Genomic DNA, 17,401 nt, shown 5'->3' with positions numbered 1-17,401 from the left:
GGACACACACTGACTGCTTCTTCGACTCTCATCGTGTCAGTCCAGTCCATTCCTGTACTCGCGAGACACGGACACCAAGATGGTGCAAGAGTGAGTGCAATAAATGCTGCGTGAACAGGCCTAGAGAGCTGACTCCGCCAGCCAGACAATCGCTGCTGCTCGACTCGGCGATCCGGGACTGGGTCCTGATCCCGATTCTGATCGTCATGGTCCTCGTCGGCCTGGTCCGGCACAATGTCACGCAGCTCATCACCTCGACGACGCCCCGGGCCGAGCAGCCCGAGGTGCTGCGCCAGCAGCGCATCATCACGCGTAGTGCGCAGCTGCGCGCCAACCGCGTCCACCTCGCCCCCGCTGCGTTCCAGCAGCGTCTCGAGTGGCTCAGCGACCGCCTCGGCGATGGCTCCTACGTCGTCGTCGAGGAAAAAAAGGCCGGCGCAGAGGACGACCTGCCCAAGAACCCGCTGAGCGACCCCAACCAGATGGAAAATATGATGGAGCAGATGAAAAAGAGCATGGTGCAGATGGTGCCCCAGACGCTCATCATGGGCTGGATCAACTACTTTTTCACCGGCTTTGTCCTCAGTGAGTACATTCTTCTCTCTCCCTCTCCTTGCAGTTTAGCTCTCTCGCTGAACAGCTACACCACCAGTCCGGCTGCCCTTTCCCCTCACGCTCCGCTTCAAGCTCATGCTCCAGAGGGGCATCGACACGCCCGACATGGACGTCACGTGGGTCAGCAGCATCAGCTGGTACTTTCTCAACCTCTTTGGCCTCAATGCCATCTTCCGCCTCATCCTCGGCGACGACAATGGTCAGTCGAGAAACGCCGTGTGATTCTACTGTGCACGCTGACATGATCATCATTGCAGCCGCCGATGGGACACGGGACATGGCCGCCATGTCGGCGATGGGCCAGGGTGCCATGGGCCAGGGCATGAGCCCCATGGGCCCCCAGCAGCCCGACTACGCCAAGCTGCAGGGCCAAGAGAAGGAGAGCCTGGACCTGGCAGGCAGCGACAAGCGCACAAAGTGGATCGGCCAGGGCATCGAGCAGAGGGTCCTAACTATGTATCGCCAGCGCCTCTGAATGCAATTGATGCGCATTAGTGTCTGTTGTTACTGCTGTTGTTGTTGTTGTTGTTGCTGCTGCTCCCTGACATGACAAAAAAGTTGCGCCGATAGTGCGAGAGCTCCTCGATGCTGCCGCGGATGTCGTCGAGGGCGCGGTGGCTGCCCTTGCCGCCGGTCCACCGGCTCCCGTCGCCGTACCAGCGGCCGACGAGCTCCTTGATGGTGCTGACGTCGACGATGCGGTAGTGGAGGTGGTTGGTGATCTGCCCGGGGGAATTATGAGTCAGTTAGAAGATAGAGCTGGGACGGAGAACACTCACCTCAGGCATCTCCTTTTTGAGAAAGGCGGCGTCTGCATGCACTGTATTACCCGCCAGGCAGGCCACGCCGCTGGTGGGGATGCGGTCGAGGATGTAGGCCAGCACGGCGGCACGCACGTCTGCGTGCTGGTGTGCCCTCTTCTCGTCGAGGCACGCCTCTGTCAGTCCGGACTGGGTGGACGAGAGGACATTGGAAAGTTTTCAGCCAAAGCTGCCAACGCAAGAAGGGTAGATGAGGCGCACCTTGCCGTGCTGGTTGACACACCACTCGTTCATGGAGTCGAGCACGGCCTTTTCGGTGCGGATCACATAGCTGACGCCCTCGTCCAGGGGCGCGAGACTGCCGTCGGTGATGATGCATGCCACCTCGAGCAGCCGGTCGCTCTCGACATCGAGGCCCGTCATCCTGCACGCGTCTTGTCGTCAGCTTCCTATCGAACAGCAGCGGATCGATCACTCACTCGCAGTCGATCCAGACCAGTGGCCCATCGGAGGGCGTCAGCCGGCGCGTCGCTGTGGGCGGAGGAATCGGACTTGATCGGTCGGCGGACATGGTCATTGGTGCAAAGACGGCGCGACGCAGCCACGCCGAGAGCCAGGGGGCAGCGGCGGAGGAGTGCAGGACACGGCTCGACGGTGCTGGTTTCCTGTAGAAGTGCTTTGCGGTGATTGCGGTCGCTCTCGCTGTTCTCGTGCAGCTCGCCCTCAAGACGTTCATGAAACGGCGAAATCTGACTTTGCTTCTTTGTAGGGAGATGAATCCGTCTCGTTGCCTGTGATAGATCCGACGGCTGTGATCAGTCTTCGCGTGACGAGCGCGACAAAAAATGTCCTTCGCTCGGGCCATCCATCCATCAGCTTTCTTTTGTCTGCCTTTACCACACGTGAATTTTTCCCTGGAAAATTTCAGATTTGTCGACTTTCTTCTTGTCGAGGCTGCCTTTCTGTCAGGAGCCATTGAACGTCAGAAGGGAGAAAGAGAGAGATGGTTCGGTCGTATCTGCGGCACGAGCCGACACAGGCGTACGGCGTCATTGTGTCGCCCAGCTCGCGCTCGCTGCTGCAGCGCGACGGCAAGACGGCCGTCGTGGGTGCGCTCGAGGACGTGCTGGTGTGGGACGTCAAGACGGGCGTGCAGCTCGGCATGTGGCACGAGGTGGGCCACCGGGCGAGCGTGACGTGCCTCGCCAAGGCGCCCTCGTCACCAGGCAGAGCAGGCGGGGATGACGAATACCAGGAGCAGGAGAAGGACGACGAGGAAGTGTATGCAGTCGGCTACGCAGACGGCTCGATTCGCATCTGGGACGCAGCGACGGCGACGGCCAAGCTGACGCTCAACGGCCACAAGAGCGCCGTGACGAGCCTCTGCTTTGATGCCACGGGACTCCGCCTCGCCTCGGCTGGCCAGGACACCGACGTGATTCTGTGGGACCTCGTCGCCGACTCGGGCCTCTTTCGGCTCCGGGGCCACCGCGCAGCTGTGACGGAGGTGTGCTTCCTCGATGTGCCTTCGCCTTCGTTGGACGACCAGGCGGCAGCTGCGTCGTCCTCGGCAGCAGCAGCAGCAGCCACTTTTAATGACACAAACCCGGGCCAGTTCCTGCTCACCACGGCCAAGGACGGCCTCATGAAGCTCTGGGACCTGTCGCTGCAGCACTGCATCGACACCGTCGTCCACGGCAAGGGCGAGGTGCTCAGTCTGACCGTCGCCCAGCACCCGTCGCTGCTCAACGGTACCGACGACGTGGCCGCCCTCGTCCTGACCGGCAGCTCCGAGGGCGAGGTGAAGCTGTGGGAGGTGACGCGCGCCGCCCTGACGCGGGGCCTCGAGCATGTGCACGAGCAGGCCCAGGCCCAGGCACGGGCACAGACACAGGCGAATGGGAACGGGAATGGGAACGTCAATGGGAAAGGGAAGGACAACGAGCAGGACAGCGAGGTGGAGCCCAGCCGCTTGATCCGCAGCTGCGGCTCCCTCGGCCTGCAGGTGCAGAAGCGCGTCACGCAGATGCACTTTGATCCCAGCAGGCGGTACCTGGCCGTGGCGAGCAGCGACCGCGGCGTCGAGGTGTTTCGTATCAGGAGCCAGGAGGACATGAAGAAGAAGATGGCCCGGCGGCTGAAGCGCGCAAAGGAAAAAGCCGGCGGTGCTTCAGAGGAGGCAGTACAGGCAGCAGCAGCATCAGCAGCAGCCGCGGCCAAGGTCACTTGGCCCGACCGGCTGGAGCGGTACACGACGGTGCGGCCGTCGCAGGGCCGTGTCAAGAGCTTCTCCTTTGCCTCGGCCAGCAGCAGCAGCAGCAGCAGCAGCAGCAAGGACACCGCGTCGATGCTGCTCACGCTCAGCACCAACGCCCTCGAGGTCGTCGCCATCCCCGACGCGAGCACTGTGGCGAAGAAGAACGCAGTCGAGGCACAGCTCAGCTGCGGCCTTGACTTGCCCGGCCACCGATCGGAGCCGAGAGCACTGGCGCTGTCGTCAGACGACAGCATGCTCGCCTCGGCCGACAGCCTGGGCACACTCAAGGTCTGGAACGTCGCCACGGGCCGCTGCGTGCGCACTCTCGACTGCGGCTATGCCCTGACGCTGGCATGGCTGCCCGATGACCACCACGTCGTCGTTGGCTGCAAGGACGGCACCCTGAGGACGTATGACGTGCGTGCGGGCCAGGCCCTCGAGACAATTGCCGCGCATACAGGGCCCGTCTGGAGCCTGGCCATCCACCCCGATGGGCAGTCGGCCGTGACAGCGAGCGGCGACAAGGACGTCAAGTTCTGGGAGTTTGATCTCCAGGGGCGTGGTAATGCTGGCGGCGCTGAGGAGGATGAGGAAGAGGAAGAGGAAGAAAGAGAAAAAGAAGGCAGACGACCGGCATCCATGACAATGACACACGTCCGCACACTCAAGATGACCGACGAGGTCCTCTGCGCGCGCTTCTCGCCCGACGCCCGCCTGCTCGCCCTCTCGCTCCTCGACTCGACCGTGAAAGTCTTCTACGCCGACTCGCTCAAGTTCTTCCTCTCTCTTTACGGCCACAAGCTGCCCGTGCTCTCGATGGACATCTCGGGCGACAGCAAGCTCATCGTCACCGTCAGCGGCGACAAGAACGCCAAGATCTGGGGGCTCGACTATGGCGACTGCCACCGCTCCCTCTTTGCCCACGACGAGGCCATTGTCGCGTGTGCGTTTGAGCGCGGCGACCAGGGCGGCGGCCTCATGGGCGGCAAGGAGGGCAAGTCGCACCGCTTCTGGACCTGTGCCCGCGACGGCCGGCTCCGCTACTGGGACGGCGACCGCTTTGAGCTCGTGCAGACGATGGAGGGCCACCACGGCGAGGTGTGGGCGCTGGCCACGGGCCACAAGGGCCAGCTCGTCGCCAGCGCAGGCAACGACCGCTCGATTCGCGTGTGGGAAAAGACCGAGGAGCCGCTGTTCCTCGAGGAGGAGCGCGAGCGCGAGCTGGAGCGCATGTTTGAGGCACAGGCGTCTGGTGGCGGACGCGACAACGACGACGACCGACGGGCCATTGGCAGTCTCGCCCAGGGCAACGAAGACGGTCTTACAGCAGCAGGTGGCGATGAGGCGCAGCAGGAGGCCACGGCCGTGTCCAAGTCGACGGGCGAGACGCTCATGGCTGGCGAGCGCCTCATCGAGGCTCTCGACATTGCCCAGGCCGACATCGAGGCGCAGCAGGCCTGGCAGGCGGCAGGCACGACGGCCATCACGCCCATGTCGGCTGCGCCCACCCGCCACCCGGTCCTCGCCAGCGCCTTTGGGCCCGACGAGGAGGTGGATGCGCATACATTTGTGCTCAAGACGGTGCAGCGCATCGCGCCCGCGCACCTCGACGATGCGCTGCTGGTGCTGCCGCTGCACGACGTTGTGCGCCTCCTCGACCACGTCGATGTGTGGGTGCAGCGCGGCGACGCACGCACCGTTCACCTCGTCGCCCGCCTCGTCTTCTTCCTCCTGCGCACGCACCACAACCACATTGTGGCCAACCGGTCGATGCGCGTGCGCATCGTCAGCCTCAAGACCCATCTCCGCGGCGCCCTGGCGCGCCAGAAGCAGACGATTGGCTACAACCTCGCGGGGCTGCGCTTCATCAAGGCCCAGCACACGGCACAGCGCACCTCGCAGCTCCTCGAGCAGGACATTGACCTTGACGACGCCGCCATCCAGCAGCGCCTCGAGCAGGAGCAGGGCCAGCCGCGGAAGCGCAAGCTCGTCGTCTGATCTATCATCATTGATTGCTGCTGCTACTCTACTCTACTACTCTACAAATTGCTCTCTCAATTGTCATTTGCTAGTACCATCATTGCTCCTTGGACTTTCTCGCCTTTTTCTTGCGCGGCGATGACGAGGTGGATGTCTGCGAGTCGGGTGGCCGCGCCTGCTGCTGCTGCTGCTCCTTTTCACTCTCGAGCGCAGTGCTGAGCGACGAGCCGGCCGGGTGGCTGTTTGGTGTTTCAATGTTCAGCCGCAATGCTCTCCTCCTCTACAGCAGTAAGTCCAACGCTGCCAAACTCACAAGTAGCCCGTGAGCCGGTCCCATGGCTGCTCCCGCTTGCGTTTGCTGCTCTGCTGCCGTTGTGCAGCATCGTCGTCGCTATCATGCCCGACATCGAGGGTGAAGTGCAGCGTCCGGTCGATGCCGCGGCGGCTCAGCGCATACCGACCCGGGCCCTTCTCCGGCGCAGGCTCGAGCACATGCATCGATGCCATCTCGACGTCCTGCAGCGCTGCTGCGCCTGCGCCTGCGCCGTGGGCATCCGAGACGGCGGCGCGCGTGCTGCGCAGAGTGTAGCGCCGGCCGCCAGCACCCTTGATGCGCGCCATGGCAGACGCTGGGAGCGAGAGACCGGCCTCGAGCGAGGCGAGGGGCACAGAGAGGCCGTCGAGTGCGGCGACATCGAGCGACGCGGGCACCTTGATGGCCCACAGCTCCGTCCCGGCGCCGCTAGCCGTGCCGCCTTCGCCTTCGTACGAGGTGAGATCGGCGGGCACAAAGTGGTCTGGCGGCTCGTAGCTTTATCAAAATCGTTAGCATGATGGATTTGAAGCAAGGGGGGCGACGGGCAGCGGTGCTCACCGGAGCTTCTCGCCGTGCCGCTTGCGAGGCTCGCCTGCTCCAGGGCCCGACGCCGAGGCCGATGCAGACGTCGATGGCGACGGCGAGGCAGAACGCGAGGGCGATGAGGAGCGCGAGCGGGAAGAGGAGCCCGACGAGCTCCAGCCGTCCTCAGACGACGGCGACGACATGTTTAGCAGCAGTAGTGAATCTATAGAGAGCTCTAGAGGCGCATCTTCTCGACACAAAAATTGACTTTTCCCCCTCTCTCAAAAATTCCACGACACGTGACTCTCTCCATCGCACTCTTCCTCACGGTCATGACAGTAGTGACATTGCATTGAATTGAAGGGAGAAGCAGGGGACGAGCTACATCATCCTCATCCGTGGCTTGCCGCCCACGACGATCTCGCCCTCGACTGCGCGCGGCTCAAGGCCAAGCCGCGGGAGGATGGCCTCGTAGCGCGCCGGCGACGTGCGCCGGAGGTACTTGAGCAGCTTGGCGCGCTTGTGTACCAGCATCGTCATCGAGCGCCTGTTCTGGTTGTCGTGGCGCGCACCAGTCTCGAGATGCTCGTGCAGATTCCGTATCCTGTATGTCAGCACGGCCGCTGGAAAGCAGAATCAAATCATCGTTGAACAGACTTGTCAGCTCTAATCAGAGAGAGTGAAAGAGGAACGGAGCACGACGCACCTTGCACCTCGGGACTGCCGGTATCTAGGCCCTTTTCGCCAGCCTCGTCTGCGCTTCGAGCGCCAAAGTGGTTGGTGATCCGGCGAATGTTTTCGACTTGGATGCCCTTGCCGCTGGCATTTTGTAGGTCCAGCACGCGGGCCAGGACGCCGGCCTTTTCGGTCTCGATGCTCGTGTGAGCGTTGAGCTCGTCGGAGAGGATCTCGAGGCCCTCGGGGTCCTTTCGGTGGATGTGCCTCGAGTCGAGGATGCCATCGTCGACCATGACAGTGGGCAGGTCCTTGAAGAGCAGCTCGGCGTCGTCCTGCGTCAGGCCAAAGTTGAGCTTCCGGCTCGGCTGGCCCTCGTCGCCGGCGTCACCGCGGGCCTCGACCGGGACCAAGTTCCCTCTCCGGTCCTCCTTGTAGCCCCACACCTCGTCCTTGCTGAGAATCAGGCTGGCCAGCTCGCTCGACCTCCACAGCTCCTCGCCCTGGTCATTCGTCTGGTGGCCCAGCACGGGGTCCGGCTTGGTGCGCTCCCAGATCAGCGCCTTGAGCTCCTGCTTCTCCTCGTTGGCCTTTCGCCGCATCCGCGACACCTTTTTCCTCTTCGTCTCGCTGACTGCGCTGCTGCTGTGGAAGCCAGCGGCGGCCACCACGGCGGCGGCACCAGCAACCGAAGATGACACGGCCGCCGTCTGCGTCGGGGCGCCTGCCGAGGAGGCATACGACGTCGACGCCAGGCTCGAGGCGAGGCTGCCCAAATTGAAGGCGGCTGTATATTCGAACAATCAGCGCCCGCACAGTCAGTCGCTTCTGAACGAGCAAAGACGATCGCTACTCACACCGCGGTCGCATCAATGCCATCGCTGAAAATCGTTTGTGGTCAAAGTCGAGCGCTCTCTCACTCAATCCTTCTCGCCCGCACCAAAAAGCGAAAATTGCCTCCAAAGGAGGACCCGGGCAACGGTCAGACCACGTGACACGGGCCCAATTTTGCTGATGAGAAATCCCGGCGTTTCGTCTCAAGCCAATTGGCCTAAAGCAGCAGCAGCCCGTCGAGGGTTCTCTAGACTTTTTGAACACTCGCTCCTGCCTTCGCCACTTGACTCATCATCACCAACGTCACCCATCACTCTTTTTCTACCACTACATTTTCCGACTCTTCGGTTGACCTGAGCAAGAACAATGTCGCTCGCACCGCGGTTCGCGCGACTGGCCGCGGCTGCTCGAGTCGGTGGCGGCGCCGCCGGCAGCAGCAGCAGCAGCAGCGTAAGCGTAAGCAGGGCGGCCACAGCTGCCTCGGTCGCTGCCCGAAGAAATTACACGAGCCCGAGCCAGCCGGCCAAGATGGCAACGCCCGTCGATGTGGCCATGGAGACAAAGGCTGGCCGAGGGAGCACGCAAAAGGTCATGAACAACGACATCATCTCCGAGGTGCTCCACCAGGCGCCACGGGCATCGACGGCACAGCGACCCATCTACCTCGATGCACAGTCGACGACACCCATGGACCCGCGCGTGCTGGATGCGATGATGCCGTTTATGACAAACCAGTACGGGAACCCGCACTCGCGCACGCACGCCTATGGCTGGGAGAGCGAGTCGGCCGTCGAGAAGGCGCGCGAGCACATCGCCCAGCTCATCGGAGCAGATCCCAAGGAGATCATCTTCACCTCGGGCGCCACCGAGTCCAACAACATGTCACTCAAGGGTGTCGCACACTTCTACGGCCAGAAGAAGCGGCACGTCATCACGACGCAGACGGAGCACAAGTGCGTCCTCGACAGCGCGCGCAAGCTCCAGGACGAGGGCTTCGATGTCACCTACCTGCCCGTGCAACCCAACGGTCTCGTCAAGCTCGAGGACGTCGAGGCGGCACTGCGGCCCGACACGAGCGTCGTCAGCATCATGGCCGTCAACAACGAGATTGGTGTTATCCAGCCGCTGGCCCAGATCGGAGAGCTGCTCAAGACCAAGGGCGCGGCGCTGGCCAAGGAGGCCGGCCTGGGCGGCAAGCCCATGTTCCACACCGACGCTGCTCAGGCTGCGGGCAAGATTGCGATTGACGTCAACAAGATGGGCGTGGATCTGATGAGCCTGTCGAGCCACAAGATCTACGGTCCCAAGGGCATCGGCGCCTGCTACGTGCGCCGGCGGCCCCGCGTCCGTCTCGAGCCCATTATCAACGGCGGTGGCCAGGAGAGGGGTCTGCGCAGCGGCACACTTGCCCCGCAGCTCGTCGTCGGCTTTGGCGAGGCAGCCCGACTGGCACACCAGGAGCGCGAGTACGACTATGCCCACGTCTCGGCCCTCGCGGCCCGGCTGCGCAACCGGCTTCTCGCCGAGATCGAGTGCGTCCTCGTCAACGGCGACCCCGAGGGCTACCCCGGCTGCACCAACCTCTCGTTCCAGTACATTGAGGGCGAGTCGCTGCTCATGGCCCTCAAGGACATCTGCCTCTCGTCGGGCTCGGCCTGTACGTCTGCCTCGCTCGAGCCCTCGTACGTGCTGCGTGCGCTGGGCCTCGACGACGAGAACGCCCACTCGTCGCTGCGCTTTGGCATCGGCCGCTTCACCACCGAGGAAGAGGTCGACTACGTGTGCGAGAAAATCATCAAGGTCGTCCACAAGCTCCGCGAGCTGAGCCCGCTGTGGGAGATGGTCCAGGAGGGCATCGATCTCAAGACGATCCAGTGGTCTGGCTGATTTCGTGACTCTTGTCACTTTTTGTGTACATTATTACTTCTTCTCTTCTTCTTTTCCCCCTCCTCACCCAGCATCTTGATCTTTGTGCGCAATCTTGAAGAAGCCTAGCTCAGTCCTTCCGTCCAGTATTTTCTCTCATTTTCGGATGCGTTTGTGCTTGCGGCGGCTGGGTGGAGCGGAGGCTAAAGCCACAGGCACACGTGTTTGCGAGAACAGCTTCGAGCTCTAAATTTGTTGCCGTCGCCCGCTCTATATGCTGCGCATGCGCGCTAATCCCAGGGGCTTCATTCTGCAACGATCGGGGATATAGACTACCTCCAAAGTGAAACGGACAGGCAATCGCTAGCAGTGGAACGAAGCGCCGCCGCGTACAGCACGCTACTGTCCCCACTGCACCGAGACTGGACGTCTGACGTGGGGGTCGCTTTCAACGAAGCTTTTCTTTCCCTCTTTTGCAAAGCCGGGTGGCGTGTGCAGGCGGGAAGAAAATCCCGGGCAATGGCATCATCGATCTCCGACGAGGTCAAGCGGCGGCTTGTCGAGGCCGACAAGGGGCGACGGCCGTCCTCTGCCGATTCTGCTGCTGCTGCGGGTACGCCAGGCACGCCGGGACAGACGGGAGGCACGGCGACGCCCGCGTCGATGGCGACCACCAACTCCGAGGCCACGTCCGACGACGAGGGCGTCACCCCCATGACGGCCAACACTACTGTCACGACCGAGGTCGTCGGCGAGGCGGCCAACCACGACGTGATCAAGAAGGAACAGACGATCCAGTTCACCCATCTCGGTGGCGTCCGCGGCATCTCGCACAACATTGACGGCGATGGCGGCGTCCATCTCCGGCCCATGAGCAGCGCACGGCAGAAGACCTCGTCGCGGGCCATGGGTGGTGCGCGCTCGGGGAAAAAGATCCGCTCCCTCGTCTCCTTCAAGCCGCGCCAGTCGCACTTTGACCGGCACAACGTCGAGGCGGCCAAGGATCCCTTCCGGGGCTTCTACACGCTCTTCTGGATCGGCCTCGGCATCATGGTCCTCAACACCTTCTACGCCTCGTTCAGCTCCACGGGCCAGATTCTCAGTCTCACATTCGCCACGCTCTTTTCCCGCGACGCCTTTGTCCTCGCCCTCTCCGACGGCGCCCTCGTGCTGTCGACGTTTGTATGCGTGCCCTTTGCCCTCGTCCTCAAGCGCGGCTGGGCCCGCTACTGGCCGACGCTCGTCTGGCTCCAGCACGCCTGGCAGGCGGCCCTGCTCGGGTGCGTGATCCAGTGGACCCACTACCGCGACTGGCCGTGGGTGCAGAGCGGCTTCTTTGTCCTCCACACGCTCAGCATGATGATGAAGATGCACTCCTACATGGCCGTCAACGGGAGCATGGCCGACAACTACTGGCGGATGAAGCGCCTCGAGGGCATCGTCGAGGAGCGCGTCGTCGAGCTCGACGGCGGGCCCCGCGACGCCGAGCAGCCCGTGGGCAAGGGCGGCGTCAGCGAGGAGGCCTGGCAGCGCGCAATCCAGCAGGCCAAGCGCGCCGAGGACGACCTTCTGGCCAACCACGGCCACGGAAGCAGCGATGGCGGCGATGGCGGCGGCGATGTCGAGACGAGGGTCGCAAAGAGCCCCATGGACGGCCTCGCCGAGCAGCGGGGCACCAGCGTGCTCCGGCAGCGCGCCAACGAGTCGATTGTCGAGCGGCGCAGGAGCCTCAAGGCGCCCGTGCCGCAGTCCGCAGCAGCAGCAGGAGCTACAGCATCAGCAGGAGCGACCGCTACAACAGGAGCAGCCACCGCAGCAACGGGAGCGGCCAGCGAGGGGAAAAAGGACGAGCAGCTGATCCGCGACCCACACCCTCTGGCCAACCACCCGGACAAGATCATCTCGGACCTGTGCCGCGAGATTGAGCAGATCCGCGAGGACCTCACGTCGAGCCAGACGATGCCTGCCACCGAGGGCAGCTTCGACGGTGCACTGCACGAGACGACAATCAAGACGGTGACGTGGCCCTCGAATGTGACGCTGGTCAACTTCTGCGACTACCTCCTCGTGCCCACGCTCGTCTATGAGCTCTCGTACCCGCGCACAAAGGGCATCCGGCCCCTCTACCTCCTCGAAAAGGCCCTCTCTGGCTTTGGCACCTTTCTCGTCATCTACGTCATCACCGAGCACTGGATCATGCCCCGCCAGCCGGACCCGTCGACGCCGCTCCTGCGCACCTTTCTCGAGCTGGCCTTTCCCATGATGATCAACTACCTCCTCATCTTTTACGTCATCTTTGAGGCCTGCCTCGCCTTCTTTGCCGAGCTCACCTGCTTTGCCGACCGTCTCTTCTACGAGGACTGGTGGAACTCGACGAGCATGGACGTCTTCTCACGCAAGTGGAACCGGCCCGTGCACACGTTTCTCCTTCGGTGAGTGTCCTGCCACTACTGCACAGTGTTCTTCCGTTTGACTGACAAGCTCTCTACAAAGACACGTCTATGCGAGCAGCATCACCGTCGGCGCCTCCAAGACGGGCGCCATGTTTGTCACCTTTCTCCTCTCCTCGCTCCTCCACGAGCTCGTCATGGCCATTGTCAGCGGCAAGATCCGCGGCTACCTCTTTGCCATGCAGATGGCCCAGATTCCCCTCATGGCCCTGGCCCAGGTGCCGCTGGTGAAGCGAAACGAGACGCTGGGCAACTTTATCTTTTGGACCGGCCTCATGATTGGCTTTCCTATGCTCAACATCGCATACATTACCTACTAATTCAGCCTCTCTCTCTTCTCTCTCTCTCTTTGGACAATGTGCGTCTTTTGTCTCTCCGTCTGTTTTTTTTTTCAGTCTTGGGCAATAGCAATCTGTCACCACTTCAGTCCCAGTCTCAGTCTCAGTCTCGGTCTCAGTCTCAGTCTCAGTCTCAGTGTCTGCCAGTGTATTTCTGCTTCTTGTCTATGCCGTCTAGTTGCTAGACATCAGGACAGGAGCCGGGTGAGGATGTTGGCATCCGTCTTTGTAATCTTGTCGTACAGATCCCGCACGTCGTCGTCGTCGACGCCGCTGATGTCGGCCATGAGGTAGGCGACGTCCTTGAACGAGTCGGTGTGCTGCTTGTCGACGTTGTGGGAGCCGAGAATGTCGTTGATCGCCCGCAGCGAGCCGGGCTGGTTCTGGTGGACGTAGCAGATGCGGACGACGCGCGAGTCGGCCTCGGTAATCACACGGAGGTCCACCTCGGGGAAGTTGACGCTGCCGACGCTGCCGCCGTAGTTGATGTAGCGGATGAGGGCGTTGGCGACCTCGATGCCAATCATGCGCTGCGCCTCCTCGGTGCTGCCGCCAATGTGCGGGGTGAGGATGACGTTGGGGCACGCGCGCAGCCGGCTCTCCCAGCCGTTGAGTCCGTCGACGAAGCTGTCTTTGGCATTGGCCTTGGGTTCACGCGGGTACACATCGACGGCGGCGCCAGCAAGGTGGCCTGACTGGAGGCTGTCGATGAGCGCTGGGATGTCGACGACGGTGCCGCGGGCATTGTTGAGCAGGTAGGCGCCCTTCTTCATCTGGGCCAGCTGCGCCGCGCCCATCATGTTCTTGGTCTCGGGCAGCTCGGGCACGTGGAGCGTGACAAAGTCGGCATGGGCCAGCAGCTCGTTGAGCGACTCGGTCTGGCGGGCCGAGCCGAGGGGCATGAGGGGCAGGACATCGTGGTAGATGACGCTCATGCCCATGGCCTCGGCGAGGACGGAGAGTTGGGAGCCAATGTGGCCGTAGCCGACAATGCCAAGCACCTTGCCGCGGACCTCGTAGCAGCCCTTGGACACCTTGTTCCACTCGCCCGTGCGCATCTCGGCGGCCCGGTCGACGAGCTGGCGCGAGAGGGCAATCATCTCGCCAATGACGAGCTCAGCCACGGAGCGCGAGTTGGCAAACGGCGAGTTGAAGACGGCAACACCGGCTTTTGCTGCTGCCGTGAGGTCGACCTGGTTGGTGCCGATGCAGAAGCAGCCGACGACGAGGAGCTGTGGTACTCCTGTTTAGCAGCGGGACAGAAAGGCAGAAAGGTCGACGCCACCCACTCACCTTGGGCGCCTTGCGGAACACCTTGGCCGTCAGCTTCGTCTTGCTGCGGATGCCAATCGCGTGGTAGTTGTGAATCTTTTCGCACAGCTCCTCCTCGCTCCAGGCACCCTTGTGGAAGTCGACCTGGTAGCCCTGCTGGCGGAGCATGTCGACGGCGCCCTGGCTGACGTTTTCCAGGAGCAGGATCCGGATGTCGCCCATGTCAAACGGCGTCAGCATCTTGGGCACCTGCGCTGCGCTGTGGCCGGGGATCGAGACGGCACGCGAGCGGGCGCTGAGGACGCCATTCACAGCGGCCGCTGTGCTGCTGCCCGGCGGAGATTGTGGCGAGAGGCTCATGGAGCCCTGTCGCGCATGCGTTTGCCCGGCAGCCATCATGCCCGAGAAGCTGCCCTGGCCCTGTGCAAAGCCCGTCGGCGGCGACACGCTGGCGGGCGCCCGGTGAAATGCCTGCGAGTGTCCGTTCTCCATCCTGTTCGTGTTTGGTTGCAAGTGAATCCTTCCTCGCCTCCTTCCGAGTCAGCTAGACAGATCTGCACTGGTTCGTTCGCCCAGTTTTATTTTTTCAAAAAAAAAAAAAAGAAAGAGGAAGAAAGTTCAAAATCAAATCTGACAAGGGCCGACAGGGTCGGACCACGTGTCGCGCGCAGAACGAGAAGAGGCGCGTCGCGAAGTGGAAGTGAAAGTGTTGCTTAAGCATTGAGCCAGGGTAAGAGAGCAGCGACGACGACGACTCGACGACGATGCTCTACGTCGACAAGTACCGGCCAAAGGCGCTCGACGACCTGCAGTACCACCAGGGGCTCAGCGAGCGCCTCAAGTCGCTGGTGGGTGTCTGCGCTCTGCAAAGAAGAGAGAAATGGAGCTAATTCGTCTCTTGCTCAGTCGGCCCACGATGACTTCCCTCACATGCTCTTCTATGGACCGTCTGGTGCAGGCAAAAAGACGAGGATCATGTGTCTGCTGCGGGAGCTGTACGGGCCAGGTGCTCAGCGGGTGAGTGACTTTCCTCTCAGCTCGATGACTAGCATCATCCACAGACTGACACATAGATGGACGCCAGCTCAAAATCGACCAGCGCGTCTTCATGAACCCGAGCCGGAGAAAGATCGACGTCAACGTCGTGAGCAGCAACTACCACATCGAACTCACGCCCAGCGACGCAGGCGGCTACGACCGCATCATCATCCAGGACATTCTCAAGGACATTGCCCAGACGCAGCAGGTCGACGCCAATGCGCGCCACCGCTTCAAGGTCGTCATCATCAACGAGGCCGACTCGCTCTCGCGCGACGCCCAGTCGGCGCTGCGTCGGACGATGGAAAAGTACATGGCGAACCTGCGCCTGGTACTGTGCGCCACGAGCACGTCGCGCATCATTGCCCCCATCCGGTCGCGGTGCCTCCTCATGCGCGTCGGCGCGCCGAGCCCAGACGAGGTGGGCGTTGCATCCTACCTTGCATGAAGACAGCAGCTGACGATGGAAGGCTCTCTTTCTCATAGATGACGACGGTGCTGCGGTACGTGGCCAAGAAGGAGAAGTTCCACCTGCCCGACGACGTGGCAGGCAAGATCTGCGCCGACGCCAACGGGAACCTGCGCAAGGCCATCCTCGTCCTCGAGGCCCTGCGCATGCAGAGCCACGATCTCTCGGGCCCGCTATCGATTGCCAAGCCCGACTGGGAGACATTCTGCGCAAAGACGGCCGACCTCATCGTGTCGGAGCAGTCGCCCGAGCGGCTCCTCTTTGTCCGCGGCAAGCTCTACGAGCTCCTCGTCCACGCCATCCCCGCCCGTCTTGTACTGAAGACGCTCACCGACTGCTTGGTAGACAAGTGCGACGAGGACCTCAAGTCGTCCATCGTCGAAAAGGCTGCCTTCTATGTGGGTGTCCGACTTGAACTCTTTCCAGAAACAATGACTTACGAGAGATGAACACACAGGAGCTGAGGTGCAGGCAGGGCAACAAGGCCATCTTCCACCTCGAGGCCTTTGTGGCCCAGGTCATGTCGATGATCAAGGGCTCCTTTGAGGGCATGGACTGGGAGTAGACACAACAAAAAGAAATAAACATGTACTTGTATCCTCCATCATCATCATTCTACCAAAGCGATATTGTTGGCTGCTACAGCTTGGAAGAGGGCGGCGGCACATCGGCCGTCCGGACGACGCCGAAGTTGGTGCGTGGGAAGTGGGTGAGAACGTGCTTTCTGCCAGAGTTTGGGCCTGCCTCGACGAGGATGCTGATGCCGGTGGGAGAGAGTGCGCAGAGGGTGCCCTTTTGCGGCTGTAGAGAAGAAGGATGCTCTTGCCGTGAACACACGGGGAAAGAAGGAGGCCGGAAGAGAGACTCACCACCTTGCCTGCGTCGGTGGGCGCGACCAAGACGTCGTCGCCAAAGGCGAGCCGGCCGGCCTTGACGAGGGGGTCGTCGCGCGAGACAGCCTGCTGGGCACGCCCTGCCGCCTCGGCGGCCCGTGCGCCCGTCGCGGTGATGTGGCGCGCGGCGTCGGTCGGGTTCAGTTCGCGGGGCGCAGGCAGCGCAGCGGTGCGCTGCTTGAGGTGCTGCCGTGCTGCATCGAGCCACTTGAGCACGTTGGGGAACAGGGGCGGACTAGCCCCCGACTTGCCCGGCAGCGGCAGGAGGTCCGGCGCGCTGCGCTGGCCCGTCTGGACATAGTCGAGGATAAAGTAGATGCCAAGGTCGACGTACTGGGGCGTGCGCGTGCCCATGGTCCAGCCCGTGCTGCTCTGTGCCAGGGCGGCGTCGAGGGAGTGGAGCGAGGCAGCGAGCGAGGCATGCACCTGCACGGGATCCGCGCGCCCGATGGTCGGCCGGCCGTTGTTGAACGACTGGCGGTCCTTGATGAATTCGGGCGTGACCGCCTTGGCGGAAATCAGGCTCGCAGCGAGGCCAAACAAGACGTTGTCGGACCAGTGCACTGTAGCAGGAGGAGGAGGTCAGTCAGCCATGGAGAGAAGGAAGAAGAAGAAGGGATTCATACGCACAGACGAGCCTCCGCTGCAGCTCCGCATGGACGGTCAGCAGCGACGCGTCGCGACCGGCGCCGAATGTCTCCTCGAGCTTGCGGGCGATGGCGCTCGTGTCGATGTACAGCTCGCCGTCGAGGGCGAGGACGGGGATGCGGCGGTAGGTGATGCCGAGCTCGTCGGAGAGCATCGGCCGGGGCGGCATCATGGCCGTCTTGACCGTGTCGTACGGCACGCCGTAGTGGGCCAGGAGTACCTGCGCCTTGCGGTAGAAGGGCGACTCGCGGTAGCCATACAGGATCACACGGCGGTCTGTCATGCTTGCTGGGCTGGGCTGGGCACTACTTCTGTGTGTGGTGAGAGAGAGAGGGAAGAATATGTGAGCGGGATTCAGCCCACGCAGCCCACGCAGCCCCACGATCCGGGTGGTTCACTAGCCGTGCCCGAGGCTTCTTCTTGACATTTTCTGTGGAGGAGGCCTGAGGCCACGTTTTTCTGCA

The 17,401-nt window shown here is 62.4% G+C and overlaps 10 protein-coding genes across 10 annotated transcripts; 5 read left to right on the top strand and 5 right to left on the bottom strand.

The window, feature by feature from the left end:
- Positions 1-64: 64 nt before the first annotated feature.
- Positions 65-1,124, top strand: FA10DRAFT_265004 (transmembrane protein). Its single transcript, XM_025520877.1, has 4 exons — positions 65-90; positions 146-585; positions 653-814; positions 873-1,124. Exons 1-4 carry the CDS (start codon positions 80-82, stop codon positions 1,088-1,090), a joined length of 831 nt encoding a protein of 276 aa, XP_025378320.1. The 5' UTR covers positions 65-79; the 3' UTR covers positions 1,091-1,124.
- Positions 1,107-1,953, bottom strand: FA10DRAFT_227506 (ribonuclease H-like protein; the record flags this gene model as incomplete). The annotated part of the gene is made up of 4 exons (XM_025518716.1): positions 1,107-1,337; positions 1,395-1,565; positions 1,638-1,800; positions 1,856-1,953. The coding sequence occupies 4 exons, from the start codon at positions 1,951-1,953 to the stop codon at positions 1,107-1,109; spliced, it is 663 nt and encodes a 220-aa protein (XP_025378319.1).
- A 394-nt stretch (positions 1,954-2,347) lies between these two features.
- FA10DRAFT_265003 (WD40 repeat-like protein) lies at positions 2,348-5,717 on the top strand. Its single transcript, XM_025520876.1, has one exon. The coding sequence runs from the start codon at positions 2,380-2,382 to the stop codon at positions 5,629-5,631; it is 3,252 nt and encodes a 1,083-aa protein (XP_025378318.1). The 5' UTR covers positions 2,348-2,379; the 3' UTR covers positions 5,632-5,717.
- Positions 5,628-6,664, bottom strand: FA10DRAFT_265002 (hypothetical protein). Its single transcript, XM_025520875.1, has 3 exons — positions 6,488-6,664; positions 5,927-6,424; positions 5,628-5,852 (listed from the first exon to the last, which is right to left on the bottom strand). Exons 1-3 carry the CDS (start codon positions 6,655-6,657, stop codon positions 5,711-5,713), a joined length of 810 nt encoding a protein of 269 aa, XP_025378317.1. The 5' UTR covers positions 6,658-6,664; the 3' UTR covers positions 5,628-5,710.
- Positions 6,665-6,794: 130 nt separating this feature from the next.
- FA10DRAFT_274369 (hypothetical protein) lies at positions 6,795-8,008 on the bottom strand (the record flags this gene model as incomplete). Its single annotated transcript, XM_025523216.1, has 3 exons — positions 6,795-7,077; positions 7,161-7,916; positions 7,987-8,008. The coding sequence occupies 3 exons, from the start codon at positions 8,006-8,008 to the stop codon at positions 6,836-6,838; spliced, it is 1,020 nt and encodes a 339-aa protein (XP_025378316.1). The 3' UTR covers positions 6,795-6,835.
- Positions 8,009-8,165: 157 nt separating this feature from the next.
- On the top strand, positions 8,166-10,099 carry FA10DRAFT_60247 (putative cysteine desulfurase mitochondrial precursor). The gene has a single exon (XM_025525599.1). The coding sequence runs from the start codon at positions 8,330-8,332 to the stop codon at positions 9,848-9,850; it is 1,521 nt and encodes a 506-aa protein (XP_025378315.1). The 5' UTR covers positions 8,166-8,329; the 3' UTR covers positions 9,851-10,099.
- Positions 10,100-10,543: 444 nt separating this feature from the next.
- Positions 10,544-12,599, top strand: FA10DRAFT_228314 (MBOAT-domain-containing protein; the record flags this gene model as incomplete). The annotated part of the gene is made up of 2 exons (XM_025518745.1): positions 10,544-12,261; positions 12,323-12,599. The coding sequence occupies 2 exons, from the start codon at positions 10,544-10,546 to the stop codon at positions 12,597-12,599; spliced, it is 1,995 nt and encodes a 664-aa protein (XP_025378314.1).
- Positions 12,600-12,743: 144 nt separating this feature from the next.
- On the bottom strand, positions 12,744-14,465 carry FA10DRAFT_299756 (putative 3-phosphoglycerate dehydrogenase). The gene is made up of 2 exons (XM_025524759.1): positions 13,911-14,465; positions 12,744-13,849 (listed from the first exon to the last, which is right to left on the bottom strand). Exons 1-2 carry the CDS (start codon positions 14,379-14,381, stop codon positions 12,806-12,808), a joined length of 1,515 nt encoding a protein of 504 aa, XP_025378313.1. The 5' UTR covers positions 14,382-14,465; the 3' UTR covers positions 12,744-12,805.
- Positions 14,466-14,606: 141 nt separating this feature from the next.
- On the top strand, positions 14,607-16,035 carry FA10DRAFT_274366 (P-loop containing nucleoside triphosphate hydrolase protein). The gene is made up of 5 exons (XM_025523215.1): positions 14,607-14,737; positions 14,796-14,906; positions 14,974-15,348; positions 15,414-15,794; positions 15,854-16,035. Exons 1-5 carry the CDS (start codon positions 14,654-14,656, stop codon positions 15,959-15,961), a joined length of 1,059 nt encoding a protein of 352 aa, XP_025378312.1. The 5' UTR covers positions 14,607-14,653; the 3' UTR covers positions 15,962-16,035.
- Positions 15,926-17,370, bottom strand: FA10DRAFT_238529 (hypothetical protein). The gene is made up of 3 exons (XM_025519143.1): positions 16,920-17,370; positions 16,266-16,852; positions 15,926-16,197 (listed from the first exon to the last, which is right to left on the bottom strand). The coding sequence occupies exons 1-3, from the start codon at positions 17,218-17,220 to the stop codon at positions 16,036-16,038; spliced, it is 1,050 nt and encodes a 349-aa protein (XP_025378311.1). The 5' UTR covers positions 17,221-17,370; the 3' UTR covers positions 15,926-16,035.
- Positions 17,371-17,401: the final 31 nt, after the last annotated feature.

The sequence above is a fragment of the Acaromyces ingoldii genome (assembly GCF_003144295.1).
Source record: "Acaromyces ingoldii strain MCA 4198 unplaced genomic scaffold FA10scaffold_2, whole genome shotgun sequence".
Taxonomy (NCBI): domain Eukaryota; kingdom Fungi; phylum Basidiomycota; class Exobasidiomycetes; order Exobasidiales; family Cryptobasidiaceae; genus Acaromyces; species Acaromyces ingoldii.
Note: the sequence above shows the minus strand (reverse complement) of the source record. Positions and strands in the feature narration are given on the sequence as shown.